The 23,671-nt window shown below is 40.2% G+C and overlaps 1 protein-coding gene across 2 annotated transcripts in view; it reads right to left on the reverse strand.

Annotated features, from left to right (window-relative positions):
- The window catches only part of RB1CC1 (RB1 inducible coiled-coil 1), a 117,765-nt gene that overhangs the window by 78,426 nt on the left and 15,668 nt on the right, over positions 1-23,671 (reverse strand). For both annotated transcript variants that reach the window (XM_018570679.1, XM_018570678.1), the window contains exons 4-7: positions 23,428-23,598; positions 21,761-21,963; positions 16,815-17,226; positions 3,153-3,323 (exon numbers count right to left, since the gene is read on the reverse strand). In XM_018570679.1, coding sequence (XP_018426181.1) covers positions 3,153-3,323; positions 16,815-17,226; positions 21,761-21,963; positions 23,428-23,598 — 957 coding nt within the window. The remainder of the gene's footprint in view (positions 1-3,152; positions 3,324-16,814; positions 17,227-21,760; positions 21,964-23,427; positions 23,599-23,671) is intronic.

The following is a 23,671-nucleotide window of genomic DNA, read 5'->3' on the forward strand; positions in this document are numbered from 1 at the left end:
GTACAGTGCACTGCTGTGTACATTCTAAACCTTCAGCACAGAGGACTTGATAAAGGCAGTTCTGCAAGCTAATGTTGTGCCGCAATAGGCTTATCAGCAGAACCTGGCAAAACAGCAAGAAGCTAATATGATGGTTAGCTGCCCAGCAGCAACGTGGCAATGCAAATCAGCCACATGCTAATAAAACTCACTAAGAAACTATTAGATTGTTGGCTGCCCAGCAGTAACATGCCAATGCAAATCAGCCACAGGCTAATGCAACTCAGCAAGAAAGTAACGGACTGTTGGCTGCCTAGATGGCAAGAATAGAGGCTCAGGCAATTGTGGTGGCCCAGGCCACTGATGCTCTGGTGTCTGCTTTGGTCCAGGCCTTAACATAAGTAGTGCAGTGCACTGAGGCTCAGGTGACAGTTCGGCCCAGGCAGTAGAGAAAGACCTACAGGCCTTAAAAGATGTGGTTCTTTCCAGTATGTTTCATGCCCTTTGGCATATGCCCCATACAATTACGAGAATGGATTTCTTTTTACTATAATGTTCCTTGTTGGTCTATGTTAAAGGCAGGCTGAAAAACTTCTAAAACGCTCAGAATACCTTTTTCATTTATAGTTTTTAAATATTCATGCAAGAAGCAACCATATTTGTTTATTGTGCAGGCTTTGCTTCCTGCAGAAGAATGCTGCCAAGAATGTGCAAATCTATATAATAAACCCCAATGACTGAAACCAAGAGGTTATGTAGAAAGCTAACTGAGCTTATCCTAGTGGTCCATTAGCACAGATGATAATTATATTTCTTGTTATACAGAAAACCAAATGAGGGAGCATTTACAAATCAGTATATTTAATTCAACAAATCAAAAAAATGTGTAACTGTCAAAAAAAATTTGTAACATTGTTAACATCATGTCAAACTGACTTTCAAGTTAATACAATAAATTATTCGGTATTGGCCATCCACGAGGATTGGTAGATTCCAGATAAATGTAGTTTCTGGTTGCTTGAGCATTACTATTAAAAATAGGTCTAACTAATGCCATACCCCATACTATACCATAACATAAACTCTGTATTGACTTCAAATTAATATTGAAATGCAATAATCAAAAGCAAATGAAGACAAATGGGCACAGGATCCTTTCCAGGATAATACATGCCGCAGATCAGCAGAACAGGACAGGGGACAGAACTCTCATATGGTTAGATGAGAGTTCTGTTTAGTTGAATACCGGATAACAGAGAGTTTACTGTATTACAATGTTAACTTAAAATGTATAAAAGAGTGGAGATCTGCATTAAAAGTAAAAAATGACAAAATATAATCTGGTGTTAGGTATAATCTGGTGTTAGTATTTCCTTTAGGAATTCGACATAATTAGTTTGTGTGGCTGTAGTGCAGCTTGGGAAAACATATTGATGTAACCTATAAGATGGAATGGCAAGGTCGGGCAGAAGTCTACTCTAGTATTACATGGCTAAAGTTTCAACAGAAAAAAAAGATGATGTATGACTACAGAAATGGGATCCGAGTACCGAGGCCACTGATATTTCTTCTTACACAAGACTTGCTTAATGAATGGAACTTGGCTCAGCATGCCTCAACCATGACTTCAGTATTACATGAATAAAATGTTTCATCAGTAAAGAAGTTCAGAATAAAGAAGAGAGAGCAGAATGCTCAGCAGGTAATCTTTAGTGAATAAAAATATTCAAGATTCAGCGTTTACAGAGCACAGCATAAAGCAATTAGATTAAATGCACGGAGTAGCAAGAATTTTTTTGGCCCAAACCAGGTCATTACAAGATAAGGCACTTTACAAGGTAACAGAAGATGGAAAAGGAACAGCAGTTAATGAGGTATAAGCTGTCTGTATTTGAACGCTTCGAAAGATGACTGCTGCTGTTCGACCAGTTCTCGCCCTAACAATCATTAGTTCTACAGAGAGTAGATTCTTCACCTTACAAATGTATAATCAACTTACAATGTAGAGATAGGATTACATCTGAAACCTATGATGAAATTGCCATTTTATTAATAAAATTAATGGAATGAAACAAATGCAGCGTAACTAATATTATTATCATAAAGCTATCCTAAAAGAAAGTGCACTTTCATTAAAAGCTCTCAAACTCTTCTTAACACAACTGTCATTTAAAGAACTCTGGGCATATTAAAAATGTATTTTGTAGTGGGGCTACCCCTGCACTGCAAGAGTTGAGTGCTTGTTTTGGTCTAGGGTCTTAAATAAAAAAAATAAAAAGATAAACTCACCTGATTCATGCAGCCTTTTCTCCCCCAGGCTCCGGCAGTCTAAGGACCCATGACATAATCATGTCTCTTGCACTGGATGTGAGGATGCTGTGGGACATTGCACAGTCAGAGTGGAGGGGGAGAGGCGAGCGGGCACTGCTGCGAGACTGAGGATCAGGTGAGAATATCTTCTTTATTTTAGACCCTAGACCAAAACGAGCACTTATACTTTGCAGTATGGGGGTAGGCCCACTGCAAGGCTTAATTTTGTACATGCCCAGGGTTCTTCTTTTAACCTCAGACCCCAGGTGCACATATAGACATCTGTGGCAGTCTATATACAGAACCCTTCAATGGCAAGGCTAAAACTTGTAAACAGAGTACCCCTTTTAGACAAAGCACCCAATTTAATGGCTACCTCAATCCTGTAGACAAAACATCTCTTAAATAACAGAGTGCAATCTTGTAGACAAAGCACCACCTAATAGTAGATCTCAATCCTGTAGGCAGAGCTTAAAGGAGAACTATGAGGTGAGGGATTTACACTCATCCTCATAGTTAGAGCCGACATGTGACATTGAAACTGTCACATGACAGCTCTATTGATCGGGAAGTGAGCAAACACATACCGTTGCTCGCTCATTTCCCAATCATCTCCCTGCAGAGAGCAGTGACTGTCATTCACCGCTCCCCTCTCCGATCCTCCAACACTGGTATATGGACATAGTATATGTCCTCCCATGACCCTAAAGAGAACTATGGGATAAAAAGGTTACCCCATAGTTCTCCTTTAATCCTGTAGACACAGCACCCCTCTAACATCAGACATCCAAGTTGAGGAAAACCTTTCATGTACTTCAGTCGAGTCTGAATAAGCCAAAATATGTAACTTATCATACACTTACCTGAGCAAGTTCTTTTTGTTCATTAACCAATCTACTGCAGCTAGCAATCATCTGATCCAGTGCATACAGCCTATCTTCAAGCCCCTTAATGGCTTTCATGTTTTGATTATCCAGTTTGGCAACTGTTTGACGGGATTCTGCCAAAAATGGCTGAATTATTCGGGGATCCAGCTAGAATAGAAAAAAAGAAGCATGTCATTTTGGACTCTAAAAACATATATACAAAGTTTTCCAAACATCCCAAAAAACTGTGGGAATGAACCACAGTTACAAACAAACTCTCATTTTAAGGCTACATGGGGATTTAGATGCAGAAGAATTTCCAGCACCAATTTTTCACAAAGTCCATTCAGCCCATGCTGCCAATCTATTGAAGTGAATATGACAATACAGATGTTGCAGGAAGTAAAGATAAACAAGAAAGTGAATACTGAGCAGAGACCCTTCAGGTGCAGTGGTTTGGATGTGCTTGGCAGATGCTGACATTTTTATCAAGCTTTTCATTTGTACATCAGTGTCAGTGCCTGTTCACACGACGTCCGTTTTGTGTGCTGACCTGATCCGTACTGAAACGCGGCCAAAACGCACTGCATCAGTAGCACCGCGTCTGCAGATCCGGACCTGATCAGGACCTGAAACTCATGTGAACAGGTCCTCAACCGGCCCCCAGCTAAAAGACAGTATGCAAATGATTACAGTTAAAGAGGAACTTTACCCACCTCTTTCAAATGACAACAAAGGCACCTTTAGCAATGTTCAGTAATGGCAATCTACAAACTTATACTTATAGATAAGTGCAAGCTTTTTTTTTAAACATTAAGTCTTTATGAAAGTTTAAAACTTTACAGAAAGGATAAAAAAAAAAAACTATTAGTATGGTACATCTGAGTAACAGAGACATGTACCTGTTGTATAGCTTATAGAAATATGTATAGGAGGAGGAAGAAGAGAGAAGCGGAGTAAGGGGAGGTTACAAAGGGGGAGTGAAGTCTGTAGAAGAGAGAAGGGCCAATGAGAGTAATACAAGTTCCTAGTGCAAGCTTTTTATTCTTTATATACCTTGTTTTAATCTTACTCCCCAGTTTTCTCATGGTGGCCATTTTCACTATTCTTTCATTTCCCTTTACTTCCTGAAAGTCTAGCACATGTGACCATGTACATTATCTCAGGGGAAACATGTCTTTCCCTGAGATCTTGCAAGATTTTGCAGTTTACAGATATTTCCCAGCAATGCACTATGATGTAGACTACCTAGAAGTGGTAAAGTTTCCTACACGGCAGGGAAACTGCTAACGACCCAGGGGAGGTCACAAAGAATGAACATGATTCTCAGACCAGAACAAGAATCACTGCCACAGGGAGTGACGACATTGAAGACACTGAGGTTGTATCAGCAGAAGCCATGAGCCAACTATGTGTAGTAGCACAGGGAACATCATGGGGCGCAGCTAAAATAAATGGCATCTCCAAGTAATTGGCCTGTGAGCTAAAGGGGGCATTATGAGCATCCAAAGTGAAGGAGACGAGATACCCGGGAATCCATCCGTTTGTGCAAACAGTCCCCTAATTTGTAAAAGTGGGGGCACATATTTTTGCCAATAGCTTGCCAGAGGAGTTAGGTATGTGGTTTCGGGACCTATGGTCTGAGCAGGAGTTAGATTCAGAAGAACTGCTAGTATGAACTGCAAAGGAAGATGAAGTAAAGGGATAGGGCTCCTCTGACCCTTCAGCAAATCACCTGCGCTCCGGTAGGAGCATGCTGTAGATGCCTGAAGCATTGCTAAAGACAGTGTCAAAAGCTGCTCGAAGGAGATGACATCCCTCAAAGAGAAAAGAAATAAGCTGCTGTTTTAACATCTCAACAGCATCCAAAGCACAAAGCCTACCTACACACTTTGTACAGACATCAGACGCACCACACAGATGCACTTTGTGCAGACGCAGTAAGCGACCTACGCACTTTGTATAGACATCAGTCCTATGTGGGACACAAGTCTAATAAACTAGAACAGCTAAAGCTCAAGGCTTAAGATTCAGCTTCAATCATTCCATAATGTGGGGTCCTATCCAGTGGTGGAAGGATCCTTTCAGAAGTTTATTCCAATCTTACAGGAAATAAAAAGGGCAGTGTTACCAGCAAAATAGCGTGAAGGACCAGACCAGTTAGCCTAAACTGGGATCTAGAGAGGGAATTTAACTTATCAGTGAATTCACAAAAGATATACCTTTGGCCCTTCTAGTGGGATCACTGGAGCATCTAAACTGGGCATGGACCACATATTAGTGGCACAGGGACAGGTGGGGCCCAGGATCCTTTCGGGTGTTTCCAGTTCGCACAGCGGAAGTCCTCAAACAGCGGGTGTAGCAGAAAGATCTTAGCAGCCGTAGAAGCTTTAAAAGACTCAAGACTCATAAAAGCAGAATGAACAATAAAACGCAGGATCATATGCTCTGTATAAATAAGGTTTAAAACAACTGCTTGTATATCCGACCCCACTGCAGGAGACTGTGGAGATCCAAAATACATTATCTCCTGACTTTAACACATTTCACAACACAGCTTCATTGTCTAAATTACCTCCAGACTGTTGGGATTATGAATCTGAAATAACAGGAGCTGCAGACCCTGGCCCCACCTGATGGAGCTAAAGATAAGTTAGATTTCAGTTTTGGATGTAAGTTGTCACCCACCAGCTGCTTACATTTCTTGAGGGACTTCAGTGACACAATTCTGGCAATCGAGTTAACAGGTGTTTTGTAGCTGCCATTACAACTGCAACTGGTGTCGCTCTACCTATTCCATTTACATTGCATTACAGAAAATGCAGTAGAAAGGACTTTTGCAGCGCCAAGTAGAGTAAGCCTTGGCATGGATAAGTGAGTGTCCCCGACAACTATCAAAAAGGAGACATTTCCCCCTTCTGCATCTAATCGCTAGGATTCAGCGGTCTATCTTGCAAAAACCACCTCCTTTATGACCAAGCCTTGTAGGCCAGAGTTAGGCATTTGATGAGATCTCTGTACTACAGTCCCCAACAGATACAAACAGACAGCGTGAGATTAAGCATACTTATGCCAATTCGTAACTGACCCGTTAGCTTTTGGATATTTTCCTGGCAAATGGTACAAATGCATTAATAATAATATAATAAATCCCAAGTGCAATCAAGGTGATTTAAAGACCAGTGCCAACCATAACAATTTGTATATCATTTTGGACAGCATGGGGAAGGGCTAGAGTCTCTTTCAAGTTTTAAAAGCGATCTGATCCCCCAAATTAGACATTTTTCATTGCTTCCTATTCTGTCTGATACCTGTCACCTTCCTCAGGAAGTGAGGAGACATTTTCCCTGAAAGCAATCAAATCCTGACTTACGTTTTAAACTTTCCTTGCTATGCTAGAAAATGCTCTTTCATTGCTGTCTGTGTCTTCCTTTCACTTCCTGTTTTGCCCCATGCTTACCAAATAGATGGGAAGTGAAGTGACTTTCCCTTGTGTCCTGTTCTGTGTGAAATTCATCAAAGACAAATTAAGGCAAGGGAAATGTACCAAATAGGGACAGAGACAGCAATAGAAAGTTAACAGATGTTGTAACCCCTTCTACTCTATACAGAACTAAAAAAATATTTTGCTTTAACTCCAATTTCTCCAAAGCTTGGTTTAATGCAATGATCATAAAAATATTGCCTACGGCCTGTCAAAACAATGGTATAATGTAAAGCACGTCAATACCCTCCACTCCACTTCTTTTTTTCAGAGGACACATCAGCTGCCTGATTTCCTTCTCTGAAGCTTTTCACCAGCTATTGGGCTTAGCCACTCCACAACTAGGCCTAATAGCTGGTAAAGAGCGACAGAGGAAGGCGTTCAGGCAGGTGATGTGACTTCCTGGAAATAAACAAATGGGTGGAGGATATAGGAGTGCGATGATTGAATCTTTTTGAAATATATATTGGCTGGCGAGGACAGATCTGTATAGAACCGGCACCCAGAAATGGAGAGATGCCACTACAGAGACCTAGAGCTGAGCACTATAGGATCATGTGTTTTGACTGGTAGTACTGTATGTATGGAGCATAAAATGACATTAACACAGCACTCAAGCAGAAAGTTCTGAATAGAAAAATTATTCTTTGTGAAGCAATACAACTTTCTCTCAATAACGACACTGTTTTGTTGCATAGCAGTTTTGGTGGTTATGGATAAAAAAAACTGTCTGACTCAAACAGGAACTGAGATCAAACACTATCTTTTAATCTAAAAAGCATAATAAAAATTTACACATAGCTTTATTTTTACTTTTTTCTATGGACCCCTTAGTGAGGACTGGTCTCATTATTTTCCAGCTTAGCTTTGAACTGTCAAAACCGTGACAAAATAATTTGAGTACACTGAAGATCTTGCATTTGTTTTGGTTATTTGGCTAAGTTCTGCATGAGACATACAGATAAGAAATAAACACATCCCTTGTTAAAAATCTGCTAGTGAACTATTAGTTATTTCAAATGGATTTTCTATTTACGTGAATGGGAATAATCCATTTCATTTCTTGCCACCTCCTCCTGTGACCTTATAAAGTGTGTCCAACACACAGACAAAAAAGGTTCTTTTAAACTACTCCGTACATTCGTATTTTATGCTAAACTTGTTTATGATTTTTTTTCTTAAATGTTTTGCCAGTAGTTAAGCTAATTTTTTTAAAGAACCGGTAAAAGATGGAACAAATAGCTTGGCCAAACATTTATAATTTGACTGCAGCTCTAAATAACAAAATATATAGAACACAAATAAGTTAAAAAAACAAGGAAATATTTTATTAATAAAAAAAGTGTCACCGGAAATTTAAAGTGGGAATTTAGCAGCCAAGGAGGGAGACTTAGTAGTAACATGCATACAAGACTTGCTACTGTAATGTGTCCATAGTCATAAAAGAGATCCTCTGCAACACAATGGCACAATAGAGTTGAAATGACTAAACCCTAAACACCAGCCAACATCTTTTAAGTTTTGTATAGTAGTGAGGGAACACTGCAAAGATGTATCCTCACTTTCTGTCTCAGTGATACCCAAATGGGGGGAGCTGTCACCAGACAAAAAGGCACAGAGAGCAAAAAATACATTGTCAATTTTAATCCTTACTTTACACTAGTTACTTACAGAAAAAATAGTCTAGTCGCAAACCTCAAGCGTCGCTGAAACATTTATTGTAGCACACAGGTACACATCGTGATGTCTATGACTAAGCCCATTCTTGGGGGAAACATGTCAGAGTGAAAAGGATCCACGGCGGGATGATGTGTACCTGTGTGTGCTACAAAAAACATTTTAGTGAAGCTAGAGGTGTTCAACTGACTTTTTTTTTCTGTAACTGCCGATGATAGAGCAATACGGACCGGAGTGCACCCGCCAATCTCTCTAGTGCTGCTGTGAACGAGCAGTGATATTGGACTGAGGAAGTTTGTCCTTACTTTACACTGTTTTTGTTTATGTCTGCATCCTTTTAGTGTGTGTTCCTATCTCATAGATTGCAATAAAAGCCCTACAGAGGTTAGTATTCCTTTCCCGTTGCACTCGCTCTCTTTTCTGGGAACAAACTTTTATTAGACAGGAAGTGAGGAAAAAAATCTTTGTCAGGGAAACGGGAAGTAAACAGCCAACATTACCCTACTAAAGAATTTTTACTGCTGTACATGTTGCTGTTAAAGAGATTTCTCCTTACTTCATGTCCTGGGGATAACCTTTTTACAAAACAAGAAGTAAAGGAACCTCTTCTACGGAGCCTCCAAAGGCAGTAGAACCTGGCTACTTCTTCCCCACACAAAAAAAACTAAAACCGTTAGTTTTTATTAGCTATAGTTAGACGTTAAAGTGACACTAAACTCAGGAGTTAAATCTTAATGCATTCAAGTACCTTAACTATTATCAGAAATGTAGCTTATTTGTGTATCATTCGGCTGTAGATTCTCAAATCATCTTTGAATTTGTACTGACACTGTCCACTTTTACACTGCTTCAATTTAGCTCCCATGATGGAGTTCAATCACAATTTTAGTTAGCTTATTTGTAGTCCATCACGGGAGCAAGCTTGGAGACAGTGTCAGCACCAGTTCAGAGATGATGTGAGGATCTGCAGCTGAGAGATACACAAATAAGATACATTTTTGACAATAGTTAGGGTACTTTATTGTATTTTTTAAGATTTTACTCCTCTGTTTCGTGTCCCTTAAAAGCCCCTTCCCTACACTCTGTTTTCCAGGGGGTTTAAATTACAATCTTTGTTTATAGCACCACCTATTGGAAAAGTCTGGAACTGCAACTTCTTTTCAGCGTTCATAAAGTAACCTGATCTTATTTGTTAAAACCCGTCCCACCTTCCTCTAACTAATTTTGTTAGACGGGGGTGGAACGCAAAGCTGGAACGGCGGTTAATATTCTAGAGATCGGCTTGATAATTTTTTCAATGTATTAATATACACAACATGGATGGACTTCAGTTCGCTGAAGCTAAACAGTGGCAGGATGGGAGTCATGCACAATACCGATGGGTGTGAGGTGGGCTAAACTTTATCAGACATGTGTGTACACAAAAACGAACTCCAGAAAAACCAAAAATATATCTAGCCTATTAAAACATTTTTTTTACAGCATACATTTTCCATCTAAAAATAGAAGGATCGGGTTTGCATCAGACAAGGGAAGACAAAGACAAACTTGTGAACTTGGAGGTGACGCTAACCCACAATTGTCTTCAATATATCTTTAAAGGAGAACTATGGGGATGTCTTTTCCCCATAGTTCTCCTTAGGGTAACGGGAGGACACAAACTAGTGTCCTCCCGTCACCTTAGACAGAGCCAGCTCTACCCGCCCCATCCGTTCCGCCAGTCAGCGCTGGGGGATCGGAGGGGGGAATCCAGGCCCTCCCCTGTCACGGCAGAGAGCCGTGACAGGATCGAGAGGTGAGCGAACGCCGGTATGTGTTCGCTCACCTCCCGTTCTACTGAGCCGACCTGTGACGGTCTTATTGTCACAGGTCGGCTAGAACTATGAGGTGAGTGAAAATCACTCACCTCATAGTTCTCCTTTAATTGTTGTTCCATGATTCTCTTCACGGTTTCACAAATAAATAGGTCATTAACTGATTTGTAAATAATACAAATAACAACATGCTGCTCAGTACAAAGTGCCAAACCACAAAATGCAAGCCTTAAAAAACAAAATTCTGACAAATTTAGCATTTCCTTTCAAAGCATGAATTACAACTTTCCATGCTGGTATAGTGGTTAACTAATAGGGCGTCTTCAAACTATTAAACCCAACATAATTAGGGGAGACAACTTTAACTTAGAAAGCATGGTTTCTTTTCAGTGAGTGCACCATTCTAATTGTTATAGTCTGTGCCCAGACTATGGGCATGAAACTATGTACCTCTTCTTAACAAAACAGCTTGAAAACAAGCCACCCCTGACCTCTTTAGTTGCTTTTAATGTGAAATTATTAAATGACAAGGATACCCAAAGATTACAATAAAGACTCTAGAGGTGGGGTTTGGTGGGTTTCTAACAGCTTATATGTCCATGGAGATACTGCCGCACACCTTACCACATACCCCTAAAGCAGGGGTGCCCACAATTTTTGTGTTAAGATCTACTTTTCAAAATGACGAGCTACATGAGATCTACCTGGCTGTTTCTCCTTGTTCTCTTTCCTGGCTGTCTCTCCTCTCTCTCTCTCGTTCCTGGCTGTCTCTCCTCTCTCTCTCGTTCCTGGCTGTCTCTCCTCTCTCTCTCTTTCCTGGCTGTCTTTTCTCTCTCTCCTGGCTCACCTTGCTGAATTTTGCAAACAGTGTAGTGCAACAGGCTGTGTAAACTAATATTCTTTGATGTAATACATAGCACTTCAGCCCCCAGTATCCACCAGAAAGGTGTCAGGGAGCTTGGCTCAGTAGACACAGGCTAAAAGGTAATCATGTGTGCACAGCTAAATAAATATACTAAAATGGAATATAGGGGCCACCATTCACACCCTTCGTGATCTACCAGCATCAGCTTTGAGAGTTACTGGTAGATCACGATCTACCTAATGGGCACCCCTGTCCTAAAGCAATTATTGGTGCTAGAGCTGCAGCTAACGATTATTTTCAAAATCGATTAGTTGGACGATTATTAAGTTCGATTAATCGGTTAATCGGATAAAAACATTAAATACAAGGAGGGGTGGATGCGGGCGGGTCTGGCAGCGGCGAGCGTGGGGTGGGGAGGAGGTGTGGCGTGCACCGTGTGTGGAGCCGTGAACAGGGCCAACCAATCGGAAGCCGATTAATCGATTATTGAAAAAGTTGACAACTTTTTCAATAATCGATTATAATCGATTATGTCGATTAGTTGTTGCAGCCCTAATTGGTGCTCTAGTGATCGCGGATGTTACCGAATATATTGAACAGTAGCATAAAAATCACCAGCACACCAACAGGTATTGTGTGAACACTCCTTCTCCTTTACTCACGCATAATGTCACATCATATGTTTTGCTTGGAGAACAAGCAGGTGCATTATGAGACAGCACAGACTGACAGCAGTATGCAACATTTTACTTTTAGCTTACAGCTTCTTTCCTGAATTCCTTTCAGAGTATCAGACTAAGCAAGATATGCGCATTAAACCAGGTCTAAGAGATGTGATTCTAAACTGAATAAATGTGTCAGATATGATAATAAATTTGGCACAAATCTATGTAAAACTGTCAGACAAAGGTTTCCAAATGTTCAGATGATCTAGAGGTCAGAAAAGCAGAATAAACATGTGGCTAACCTATGGATACCCTGCACACAGCATTTGCAATGGACATATGTCCAACTTTATCTCTTAGGATCCTTCCCCCAGAATGGGTCACAAATAGAGAACAGGCCTGCTTTCATCTTTAGTATGAATGAATATATGTGCTGACAATGTAACAGTCAACAGGGTCAACAAGCTCATTGCAGCAATCCTACTTTTGCACATATTTTACCCTCCAATCAGCCCCCAAGCAAAGAGGCACTTACAAAAACCTGATTACAATTATCAGCTGAAACATAGCAGCCAAACTCTTTGGAAATGGTCTCCAACATATGCTATGTCATGAGCCACATTCAAATATAATGACTAAAAACATTCCCAATAACTGTTTAAAAAGTGATAAAATTACATCAAGCAGGTATGTCCAGCATGATTTCATGTTTATGATTAGAGCTGAGTTTCTCAATCCAGGTTCAACAAAACCCTAGGGTTTTTCTGCCATTGCAGCAGATTTATATTCACCCAATGGTGGTTTTCCCTTTCCTCCTTAAGCTGCTAACTATCCACTCAGCTATTCACTACCATTGGCTCCTGATGTCACACTGGAGGAAGCAGACTAGAAGAATGGCTGGACTCGCATTTTGAGCCTGGGCTGCCTGGGAGCTAAATAGTCACTGGCCAGCGCTAACAGAGCAGGTCTACAGATCCAAAGTTGGTGAGGATAGTGTGTGCATGCTGTGATCGAGGGCAGAAGGTAAGAAGCACCTCAAACATCCCTGCACACTGTTACTCCTCACCATTTAGTAGTCATAATACCCCAGTGCTCTATGTGTGTCTTAGAGAGTTCACAGTGGACTTCTGAACATCAATTCAAAGTTAAACTTTTTCCTTGAGCACCAATGCAAAGTTAAACATTTCCAGAAAACACCAATGCAAAGTTGGAATTTTGCAATAAATTCCAATGCAGAGTAAGTTTTTTTCAAATAGAAACAGTGCAAATAAACTATTACCACTGAGCACCACTGCAGTGTTTTTGTGTCTCTGTCATTCAGATATTTAGTATGTAATTTTGCTTTATATTTTATTAGTATTTATTATCTATACGAACGTACCGCAAGCTGTAGATGAGAACATGTCAGGGGTTCTCCAAGATATCTAAATGTTTTCAGGGTTCCTCCAGAGTACAAAGGTTGGGGAAAGCTGAGTCAGAGGTTGTTGTGAATCAAGAACCAGTAACATTTGGGGGCATAATTATTAGAACAGTTTATATTTGGTGTGAAGACTCTGGGACTGCAGTAATAAGTATGGCACTTTAGGAATCATTATTAGGGTAAGTGTTATGATTTTAGTAGGGCTGGTAATGATTCAAATTTTCATGTTCGATTAATCAAAACATTTTTTAAATCGATCGAACAATTTCGATTAATTATAAACGCACATACAGATCCAACTATATTGGCCTATACACATACAGCACAGCAATTAAGTAATAAAATGAACTAGGATCACACTAATCTAGCACATTATTAATCTCACGTGCCCCACTCAATATGGCCGCCGCTTGAGTGGGGCAACTCAGTACAATAACGTGCTGGATTAGTATGACCCTAGTTCATTTTATTACTTCATTGCTGTGCTGTATGTGTATTTTAGGGTTTAAATGTTAGGCCAATTAATACCCGACATGGCCTTAAAGTTTTAGATAAAATGAGCAATATTTAATATACCCGAGTTCTTTCGCCATCTGTGTCCCATTGGGGAGTTATCCCTTTACTTAATGTCAGGAAGACACAATGTGAAGTGAGAGGCAATCTGAAAGTAAAGAGGAACTACTTTCTTAACAGTTGTAACTGGAACAGGTTTTCATTCTACTCCTGTTCCAATGGCAACTCAAATACTTGGCTTTTTCCTGACAATGACAATAGTCAGCAGGTCAACTACAAAAAGGGTGAATCTCCTTAGCGGGAAAACAATTAAAAGTATTATTTAACGTTTTGACGCTGGTGCATTGTGTTTGTCACAATACACATTTTTTTATACTAATAAAGTACAAACAATTATATAAAGGCAGCCTAGTAAATTTAAAGCTGAAGTTTAGTTAAAACAAATTTGGGGATACAAAACCAGTCACATCTTTTATGTCTTATATATTGTACCCTACGTCTGGGTGGCTTCTGGTTATTGTAAACATCATTCTTTCAGTGATGCTGGATCCAACTCGCAGCAGTAATCTCTAGTGATGCATAGGCCAACTGTCACATCTGTTACAGTAAAGGATCAGCACCACTCGCCCTCCACTTCTGCCTCCCTTACCTATTCATAAAACTCCTAGTATTACTGTCACAGAATGCAAGACGTTCTGTGAATGGAGGGATCCCATCATTCACCTGTCCCTCCTCCATTCACAGAATAAGAATGTCCCAGTGGATGGTGCCGCATAGATCAACATGTAGAAGGATAAGCCACCAGCACACCAGAGGTCCACTTTATCTTCTGGTTTTTACTGAGGTCAGATAAACATGGTATCCCATTTGGATACAACGATTCAAAACCTCATGTGGTTTCTTCATCAGGCAAAGAAAAGTATGGCTCATCCTTCTACACGTTCCTCCATTCACAGAACGCATTGCATTCTGTGAACATAGTGCTCAACATAATTTTGGCATTCCCTCTATTAGTTTTTCTTTAACCTTGCACATATGATGTACTCATTTTAAAGTCCCTAGGCGAGTTGTGCATATTATGCATATAACCCATTCTGAGAAATAAATGTCTGACAGAGGTTAATAACCTCTCCACACTCTATGTAAAAAAAAAAATCCTTCTGGGAAACCCTCAGGTAAGCAGGAAGGAGTATCCTTGTATGCGAGTTTCTGCTAAAGACTGCGCAGTGACAACCAATATAAATAATGCAGTGCTATAGAAATATAGTAAAGAGGGTCAATAGTATTGTAATAGGGCATACAGTACTTGGACAAAGCAGAGGACTAACCCAAGAGTAGGAATCCCTTATCATCAGGCCAGATTACTCCTTTCCTCTTCATGTTTTAGTTGTTATATTTATATATTAAAAAAATCTTTGCTCATTTCCTCCAAGCCAAAATATAAACTGTTATCCTGTCAAACAGATCAAGACTACTAATTCTCAACAGGTTGCATGAATTAAAAAAACTAAACCCTTAAACACAAATGCTCAATCTGTCCAATAATATATTACATCCAGATCACACAAAAGAAAAATTGAGTGCCTCCAAGACTTTGTGCTATGCAAAGCACACCATAAATTTGACAAAGTCGTAATTCCTAACAGAACCAAACTTCTCCTCAAAGTGATCCCATCATTTTCCAATCTAAAATTATTACTATATGTACTGATGAAGTAAATGATGAAAATAAATATTAACCTTTCCATCTTTAGTGAGGCCGGATAGTTAAAAGGAGCTTTTGTGATAGCAGTGTGAATGAGGCCTTACATCTTGCTAAGAGCCGGCCCGAGAAGAACAGGCTGCTGCGTACAATCACCTGCAGCACCTGTCCTTCCCGGGAGCGACCCGATACGGCTGTGCACGCCTCACGGATCTGTACGGGCGGCTATTAGCAGTGTGAATGAGGCCTTACTCATTCCATTGCATTGCGGAAGATTATTCAGATTCTGTTAATTAATGTTGAAGTGTCATGTGAGAAGCAGGTTTCCTTTAAAGAAGAACTCCAGGATTTTTCAAATCAACTCTTGCAGTGCTTGCAAGGGTTAACTCAGGGCTGGACAAATACCACGAGCCAGGTAGCCAATGCTCCTTAAAAATTAAAGCTGGCGCCCCACTTTTGAGGGTTTCTCTAGTTGTTGCCAATGGAATTGACTCCTAAAAAAAATCCCGGTGGCTCCTGGATTGGGCAAACTGGTTCCTGAATTCCATATTAATGTGTCCAATCCCGGGTTAAAGAATTGTTTTGGTGTAGTGACAAAAAAAAAAAAGATATATTTATCTGTTCCTGGATCTTGCCTGGCTGCTAGACTGCTACCTGCAGCCTCTTCTCCCCTGGGCTCTGGCGTCTCCAGAGGCTCATGGACTATTTTAAACAACTGGCGTATTGCTTAACGCGATTTAGCGCGTTTGTGGGACGCGCTAAATCCCACGCATAGGAATATGCGTGGGAAAAAAACGTGCACCGAAACGCCCTGGTGTGAGCGGGGCCTTTAAGTATATAGAATAATCTTACAATCCCGTCAATTTTGAAAGACAGACAGTAAGTAAAAAGTCACACTGTGTGTGGGCTTCTTCAGTGTCTATGAATACGGGAAATAAATAAACTAAAATGAACTTCAGCTTTTAAGTGAACACAGACAGATAACAATGGAGTGATGCAAGTGGCTACACATCCAAAGACAGAAAACAAAAAACACAAGAACATTCAGTACTGGTCTCTAAAGTGAATAAAAACAAGTGTACATAAGTATGCTTGTTACCGCAATCAAAACAATCTGTGATGTGACAAAACTGATCTATTGTGACATCTGAACCGTTGTTCGATTTCCGCTCGAATACCCCATCATGCACAGACCAATGTCAATTTCGATTATCGTTTGTTAGCAATTTCATCGACCAACGAACGGATTTTCGTTTGTGCATGTACAGTGTTGCCATTTTTTTTTGTAAGAAAACGCCACTAAACCATCGATTTTCGTATGATTCTTAAAAAGTTTTCGATCTTGACCGATCGAGGAAATTTGTCCAGTTGTACATTAATTGTGATCATTCACTTCCCATCAACTGGTATCGTACAAAAACCTGACCGCGTTCGATTTCCGAATGATAATCTTTACTTCCACCTGTGTTTACAAGAAAAGAAGTGAAGGAAACATGGCACGGCATGCACTATTACTTACTCTGCTCATAGAGTCAAAACATTTCCTGACCAACGATTCCACATCATTTGGGCGATCTTGCACATTTATCCAGTCCAACAGGGAAACATTAAACGGGCCTTCTGTAGTCAAATGTCCCTCTAAAATGTCTGAATCCTGACCATAAGAATCCATAGTTTCTTGCTCAATACGATTGTCATGCACTTCCTGTGTTGTACGTTCCCCGGATGTATTGATAGAAGCTAGCAAAGCCATATTTTTTAGTTTTGTTTCTTCACCACATTGCACTAATTCAGCAGTCTTTTCATTCTCCAGTTCATCGATATCCCCTTCCACAGAGGAAATCAACCTATCTAGACACATCCTATAGCTGTGTCGTGTTAGGCACTCTAGCAGCGGAATCTTGGCCATGACGGAAACAGCAGTTCCTAGACTAGAAAATGAAAACCCAAACAAAAAAAAGTAAAATTTCAAGAACAGATCCATTCAATGGAATTTTAAGCACAGCAAAAATCCAATACAATTTTTACATGACATGCAGACCAGTATATGGAATAAATGGCTGGTTAAGCAAAAAAACAGTTGAATAACTAAAACTAAAAGCAAAAAATTCCAGAGACATGCAGACCTTGTGCACTTTAAATGTATGTTTGGCCAAAATATTTCAGTATAGCTCTACAATACATGCACATTTTGTCTTTTAAAAAATTCTAGAAGGTACAGAAAAGTACCTGTGGATCTGCCCAGAAACCCAGTGCGCTCCTAAGTTCCTGTATGAGTTTTGTGGATTACAGAACACTTCCTCATTAAGTTACAGAGATGAAGAGAGGCTAAATATGTTCTATAGATAAGCAGGGGAGGACTTCAGTTCAGTGCAGCATAGACAGAATTGTCAATTTAAAAGGAAATTTAGCAAGTCACTAGTTTCTTGGAAAATCAGCAGGTATTTTAAATAAAACAAAACATAAAGTGTCCATGTTTTTCACAGATGTACTGAATATGTTTTTTTTTGCCCAGACATTACCTTTAACTACAAGCTTGCATGTACTGTATATGTTCTCGAAAGACACCACTAGTAGGCTTTTAACAGTTAAAGAACTATGAGGTGAGTGCTTTTCACTCACCCTCATAGTTCTAGCCGACCTGTGACAATGAAACTGTCTTGTCACGGCAGCCGTGACAGGGGAGGGACTGGATTCCCCCCTCCAATTCTCCACCGCTGACTGGCGGAACGGACGGGGAAGGGGGCGGTTACAGCTGGCTCTGCCTCTAGATAGGCAGAGCCAGCTGTCACTCACGCAGCTGGACGGATCCAGACATAATTGTCGGGATCCGCTTCAGCTGCGGCATCTCAGTATACCGCAAGCAGTAGCTCGCAGTATACTGAGCTTAGGGTGACGGGAGGACGCTAGTTTGTGTCTTCCCGTTACCCTTAGGAGAACTATGGGGAAAAGCCCTAACCCCATAGTTCTCCTTTAAATAATAAAAGTCAGGCTGGGAAAGTGCAATGGCAAAAAAGAAAAATAGCACTCCGCTTCACAAACTCAAAAATATATATACCTAAAATGTGAAAAATATGGTATAAATTGTAAAAGTATCACAAAGTGACAGAACATTTATGTGTTATCCACAACACCTGTGATGCGCAATGCCTTTGCTAATGATACTTCAGAAATAACTCTTGGTCTAATGGTCTACTCTAGAGTCTGCCTCAGAGGAAGTCGATAGTGACGGAATGCATCAGGTGGGCAGATCTATGCGAGCATTACGATCATAGAGACAGGAACTCCAGTGGACATAATTCATGTGCAATTACCTTGTTTTAATTGTAAGTGCATTTTAAATAAATTTATTCTGACATACTACACTATGGGAAGCATATTTTCTCTCTCTGAGTACAAGAGAAGGTGGAAGATGGAGGAATAGTATTAGACGGTTTTGGAAAGATAAGCTAGAGTTTGGAAGAATATACCCCAATTTATTGTCAGATCTAAAAAACGAAGGAGAGGATTTGTTTCTATATATATATATCAACAAAGCGCTAACTGTTCATCTGAAATATGGTGAGCAATGAGAAATATGGTGAGCAATAGGAGTCAGTGAGTGCGGCCAGATCTTATCTTTGAGCACGGTGGAGACTGGAGAGCACTGATTCGCTAATTGTTTATGCATTCACAGACGTGGTGTGGATTATAAAAGTTAGAAGATATATCCTCACATATTTCAATGATTTTATTGTATTAACCTCCCCGGCGGTATTCCCGAGTGTAGCTCGGGGTTACTTTTCAATACCATAAGCGGTAACCCCGAGCTACACTCTGGAATGCCGCATAGCATTTACTTACCTTGTCTCTCGAGCCGCGCTGTGTTCTCCGGCCGATGCCGGCATCCGTCTTTTATCCCTTGCGAGCGTACGCGTCGCAGGGGGGTGGACCCGGCGGCAGGATATTAAAAAAAAAAACGAAAAAGATTAGAAAAAAAAAATAGAATCAAAAATGACACGAAAAAAAGAAAAAATCATACCGCCAGGGAGGTTAAGAAGGAATTGACTTCACATATGGATATGTAGATTAAGTGGGAGTTGTACATCACTTGTGAGATTTAATACAGGATTTTCTATATGTACACATTCCATGAGATATACTAGCACAAGTATATGTCTTTTTGTTAGTCACATTTTTTTCAATGTTTATTATGGCTTATAGTGTCTAGGCCAGTGGTGGCGAACCTTGGCACTGTTGGCCAGCTGTGCCAAAACTACATATCCCAACTTGCATCTGCCTCTGGGAGTTATGTCTGTAGCTGTCAGAGCCTTGCAATGCCTCATGGGACTTGTAGTTCCAAAACAGCTGGAGTGCCAAGGTTCGCCATCACTGGTCTAGGCCATTAGACCTACAGGGTTATTCACAAAAAGGGGGAAGAGTTTGGAGAAGGCAGAGAAGAGAACAATCTAGGCCAAAATAGCTGAACTTTGCAGTTCAGCTCTGTTGTCCTAGATTGTTCCCTTCTCCTGCCTTCTCCAAACTCTTCACCCTTTTGTGAATAGACCTGCAAGAGTTTTTTCTGAAGTAGCATTAGCATAGGCATTGTGCAACACAGGTGTTGTGGATAACACATAATTGGTTTATCACTTTGTGATAATTTCACAATTTATATAAAAAATAAATAAATAAAAAAAAAATCACATTTTAGGTATATATATTTTTTGTTTGTGAAGTGCAGTGCTATTTTTCTTTTTTCCTATTTTGGGTATACTCACCTATTAAGCACAGCTGGTCTTAGAGAGTTATTTGATTCCTAGTTTTTTTCTATTTAACACAACTGCGAAAGTGCAATACTGGAGATTAGGGATGCACGGATATATCGGCGGCCAAAACATATCGGCTGAAAATGGCACTTTTGGCAAAATGCCGAAAGTGTAATTTTTTTGGCCGAAATAGCGGTGCATCCGTGCTTTGTCTCCTACCCGCTGGGCGCTGCTCTGTGTTCCAGCAGGGAGGAAATAAACTGTCACAGGAAGCAGAGAAGAGCACTGTGAGCGGCCGGCGTCTCTCCTCCCCGCACCGCTAAGCCTCCTGTCACAGATCAAGAGACTGGCGGTGTGGGCGGAGACAGCTGTCATTGCGGTCACAGGAGGCTTAGCTCTCCTCCCGCACCGCCCCGCTCAGCCTCCTGTGAGAGCGTGTCAGGATGGAGAACAGGTACAAACACTCAGTGATCGTAACAGTGTTTGTAAATAATTGAGGACTGTGTCCTCATTTATGTATGCATGGGAAGTGATCTACATCACCTCCTCTTCATTCATGATTGAGGATATAATAAACATGTCCACAAGTTATGAATGAACAGGAAAACTCGGTATAGAGGATTCCTGTTCATTTATAACAGGGGACACAGATAAAGAGATTGAGGACTCTGTGTCCTCAATCTCTTTTTCTATTTTAAAAGGGAAATATCAGGGGTCTGTTTAGACCCCTAATATTTCACTAAAGCCCCTAAAAGTTAAAAAAATGTTTTAATAAAAATGAATAAATAAAAATAAAATATATTTTTTTTAAAGTTTATAAAAAATGAAATATTTTTTAAAAAAGCTAAAGTTAGAAAAAAATATATATTTTCGGTTTTGGTCTGACATTTTTTTTTCATTTCGGTTTAGTTTCTGAAATTTTCATTTCGGTGCACCTCTACTGGAGACACATCTCACCCAAGCCTGCCTCCATCATTAGCCTAGACTGATCTGAAGTTTCTCTTCTAATATCTTTGGGTACCAAAGCAGTGTTCATTTTACCTAATTTAAAAATAATCACTGTTTGGATTTACACTGTTTTACCAGGACAGCTGGAAAAATAATGCTTCTCATGTGGCTAAATATGTTTCACATTGATCCAGCTTTCAGGCGTCTAGTTAATGAACAGAAGTAAGTGATGAGTAAAATATGGCATTCATAAGCATATCACACAGAAGAAAAGCAACATCTATTCTATCCAATTACAGCATCATAATGACAATGGTGGAAAATAAACAGGCTAGGGACATTTGGGATGTGATGGCTTGTATTACAGTACGCAAGATGACGATCAAATATTATAACAAAAACTTGAAAATTATACTAGTAAATAGGGATGCACCGATGCCGGTTTTTCGGACCGAGTATAAGTACTGATATTTTTTATTTCTGTACCCGCCGATACTGAGTACCGCTAGCATGGAGCCAGCTTCCTGATTGGCCAGGAAGCAGGCTCTAAGCTTGGTTGTCACAGGAGACGAGATTAGGGAAGGAAGCCGGGCGGCGGGTAATGGCTTGCCACCCGGCTTCCTGATTGGCCGGGAAATCTCCCTCTGACCGGAAGTTCCGGTATCGGGGCTAAGTATCGGTGCATTTCGGCGAGTACGAGTATCGGTATCAGTGCATCCCTACTAGTACATGACCCTGGAAAAGCACAATTTAATGAAGTAAACAGACTTACTTAGTTAATTTCACTTTAATATCATCTATTGACTGTATATATTTTGAATATGCATTCTCAAACTTGAAAAGCAGTTTTTGGTATGAATGTGTACAATCTTCTAGGTTGGCCATTATGGCAGCCCAGCCCTGGTGCTGAAGATGCTCATCGTGAACCAGCCCTTCACAAAACGAACAAAGCTTCTTGGCAACCTCGTACATTTCCTGCACAAAACAAAGTAAATATCAAATCAGCACTTATAGATCTTTCAATATGCCAGAGTGTTGAACATTTGTAGAGTAACAGTTTAGCTTTTGTAGAATGCATAACAAACATGTATATATGTATCTTACAAAATAAGCTATAGCAGTGAATCCCAACAAGTAGTCAATAGACCATTGATAGTGTGCGAACTGATTCCTGCCCAATCCAGCATCAGGCATTATGTAGCCAGTGCAGTCTGTGCTGCCTTGGTTGAAGATCTCTGAGAGTCAGGGGAAGCCATGCTGTGGTCCTACCCATTATCATCACTGACAGCTATGACCTGCCAAGAAGGAGGTATGGGAACAGATAGGGATGAGTGAATAGATTTGATTCAATGCGGATTCGCAGAGGATGGGTTCTATAAAATGCTGCTGGCTGCCATTTTTTAGTTAGACCTCTTGTCCCCAATGTATTAGCCAAACAATGCAGTATTTATTAAGATGGTGCGGCACATAGACTTATGGATGAGCTGCGTGATCAATGATAGATCTAGTCAAATAATGTAAGATAGTAACAAATATAAGTGGACATTTCAGTAACTTTACAAGTCAGCATTAATACATTCCTGACATCGACAGCATAATCTTTCAAAGAAAAAAAAGCAGTCTATAAACACCAGTCAAGTGATTGTGTTAAGACTGAAAATATGTCATCAATCTGCTGCAGGCTGGATGAACCATTTCCTCAGTATCCTCTCCCCCAGTGATCACTTGAAAAGGTGAAATAAAAGTTGATGGGGCGCAGCAGGGCTGATCTGTGTCAGATATTTATCAAAAGAGCCAAGAACTATACAGGCTCTAGTAGTCACATGGCTGTAACTCTGGATAATATGTGAAAAAATATATTTTTCTGAAGAGAAAGACAGATACAGGCATTGTGATCATTATGATTTCTGTGGCAGGTAATAAACACACGTGTTACACTTAAATAGTTAATAAAAATGCACTTAACATGAAAAAATATATCTGATGCTAGGTCTCCTTTAATTATGTGGTACACAGCCAGCTTCATATACATGGCGCAGAGACTGGTTAATTCATTTGGTGACAAGAAGTCAGCAAATGAGGGGGAGAGAGTCCATAATGCTCTCACACTGTACAAATTATAGTACAAACGAGTCCAATAGAACCCTATACCAGATGTGTGTGCCTGACTGTGGTATGTAGATCAGGCAGTCAGGCGCTGGTCATTAATGGCTATTCTGAGGTCTGTGGTTTGGCAGTGCTACAAATGGAGAACTTCCCATTTCATTAAAAAAATTACCACCAAAATGTTACAATACACTAAAAGCATTCTGAACTTAAAGTGCATAGCAGATTTTTTTCCTTTTAGTCCTGTGGGCACATAGATAGCTTTTCAAAGACTTTGGCATCAAAATGTAACACCAGTGCTATGTATTAAAAAGGAGGCTTGAAGTTTCCCACCACTGCAAGCTGCGTCCTCGAGGCGACTGTGTGAAAGACAGCGGGCATCATGAGAGACTCTTCAACCTTTAGCTCCATTTCATTCTCTGCCGAAAATGTTGTTCTGGGAATAACCGGAGGACGCTCACACAATATCATCTCTTTGTTGAACAGAAATATTGGATTTGTGTCCTGTGGTGACAAAAAATCAAGTCAGATTACAAACATACCACTGATCACGTAACTTAAGTTTCAAGATAAAAAG

The sequence above is a fragment of the Nanorana parkeri genome, unplaced genomic scaffold, assembly GCF_000935625.1.
Source record: "Nanorana parkeri isolate BGI_ZX_2015 unplaced genomic scaffold, ASM93562v1 scaffold1571, whole genome shotgun sequence".
Lineage (NCBI taxonomy): Eukaryota > Metazoa > Chordata > Amphibia > Anura > Dicroglossidae > Nanorana > Nanorana parkeri.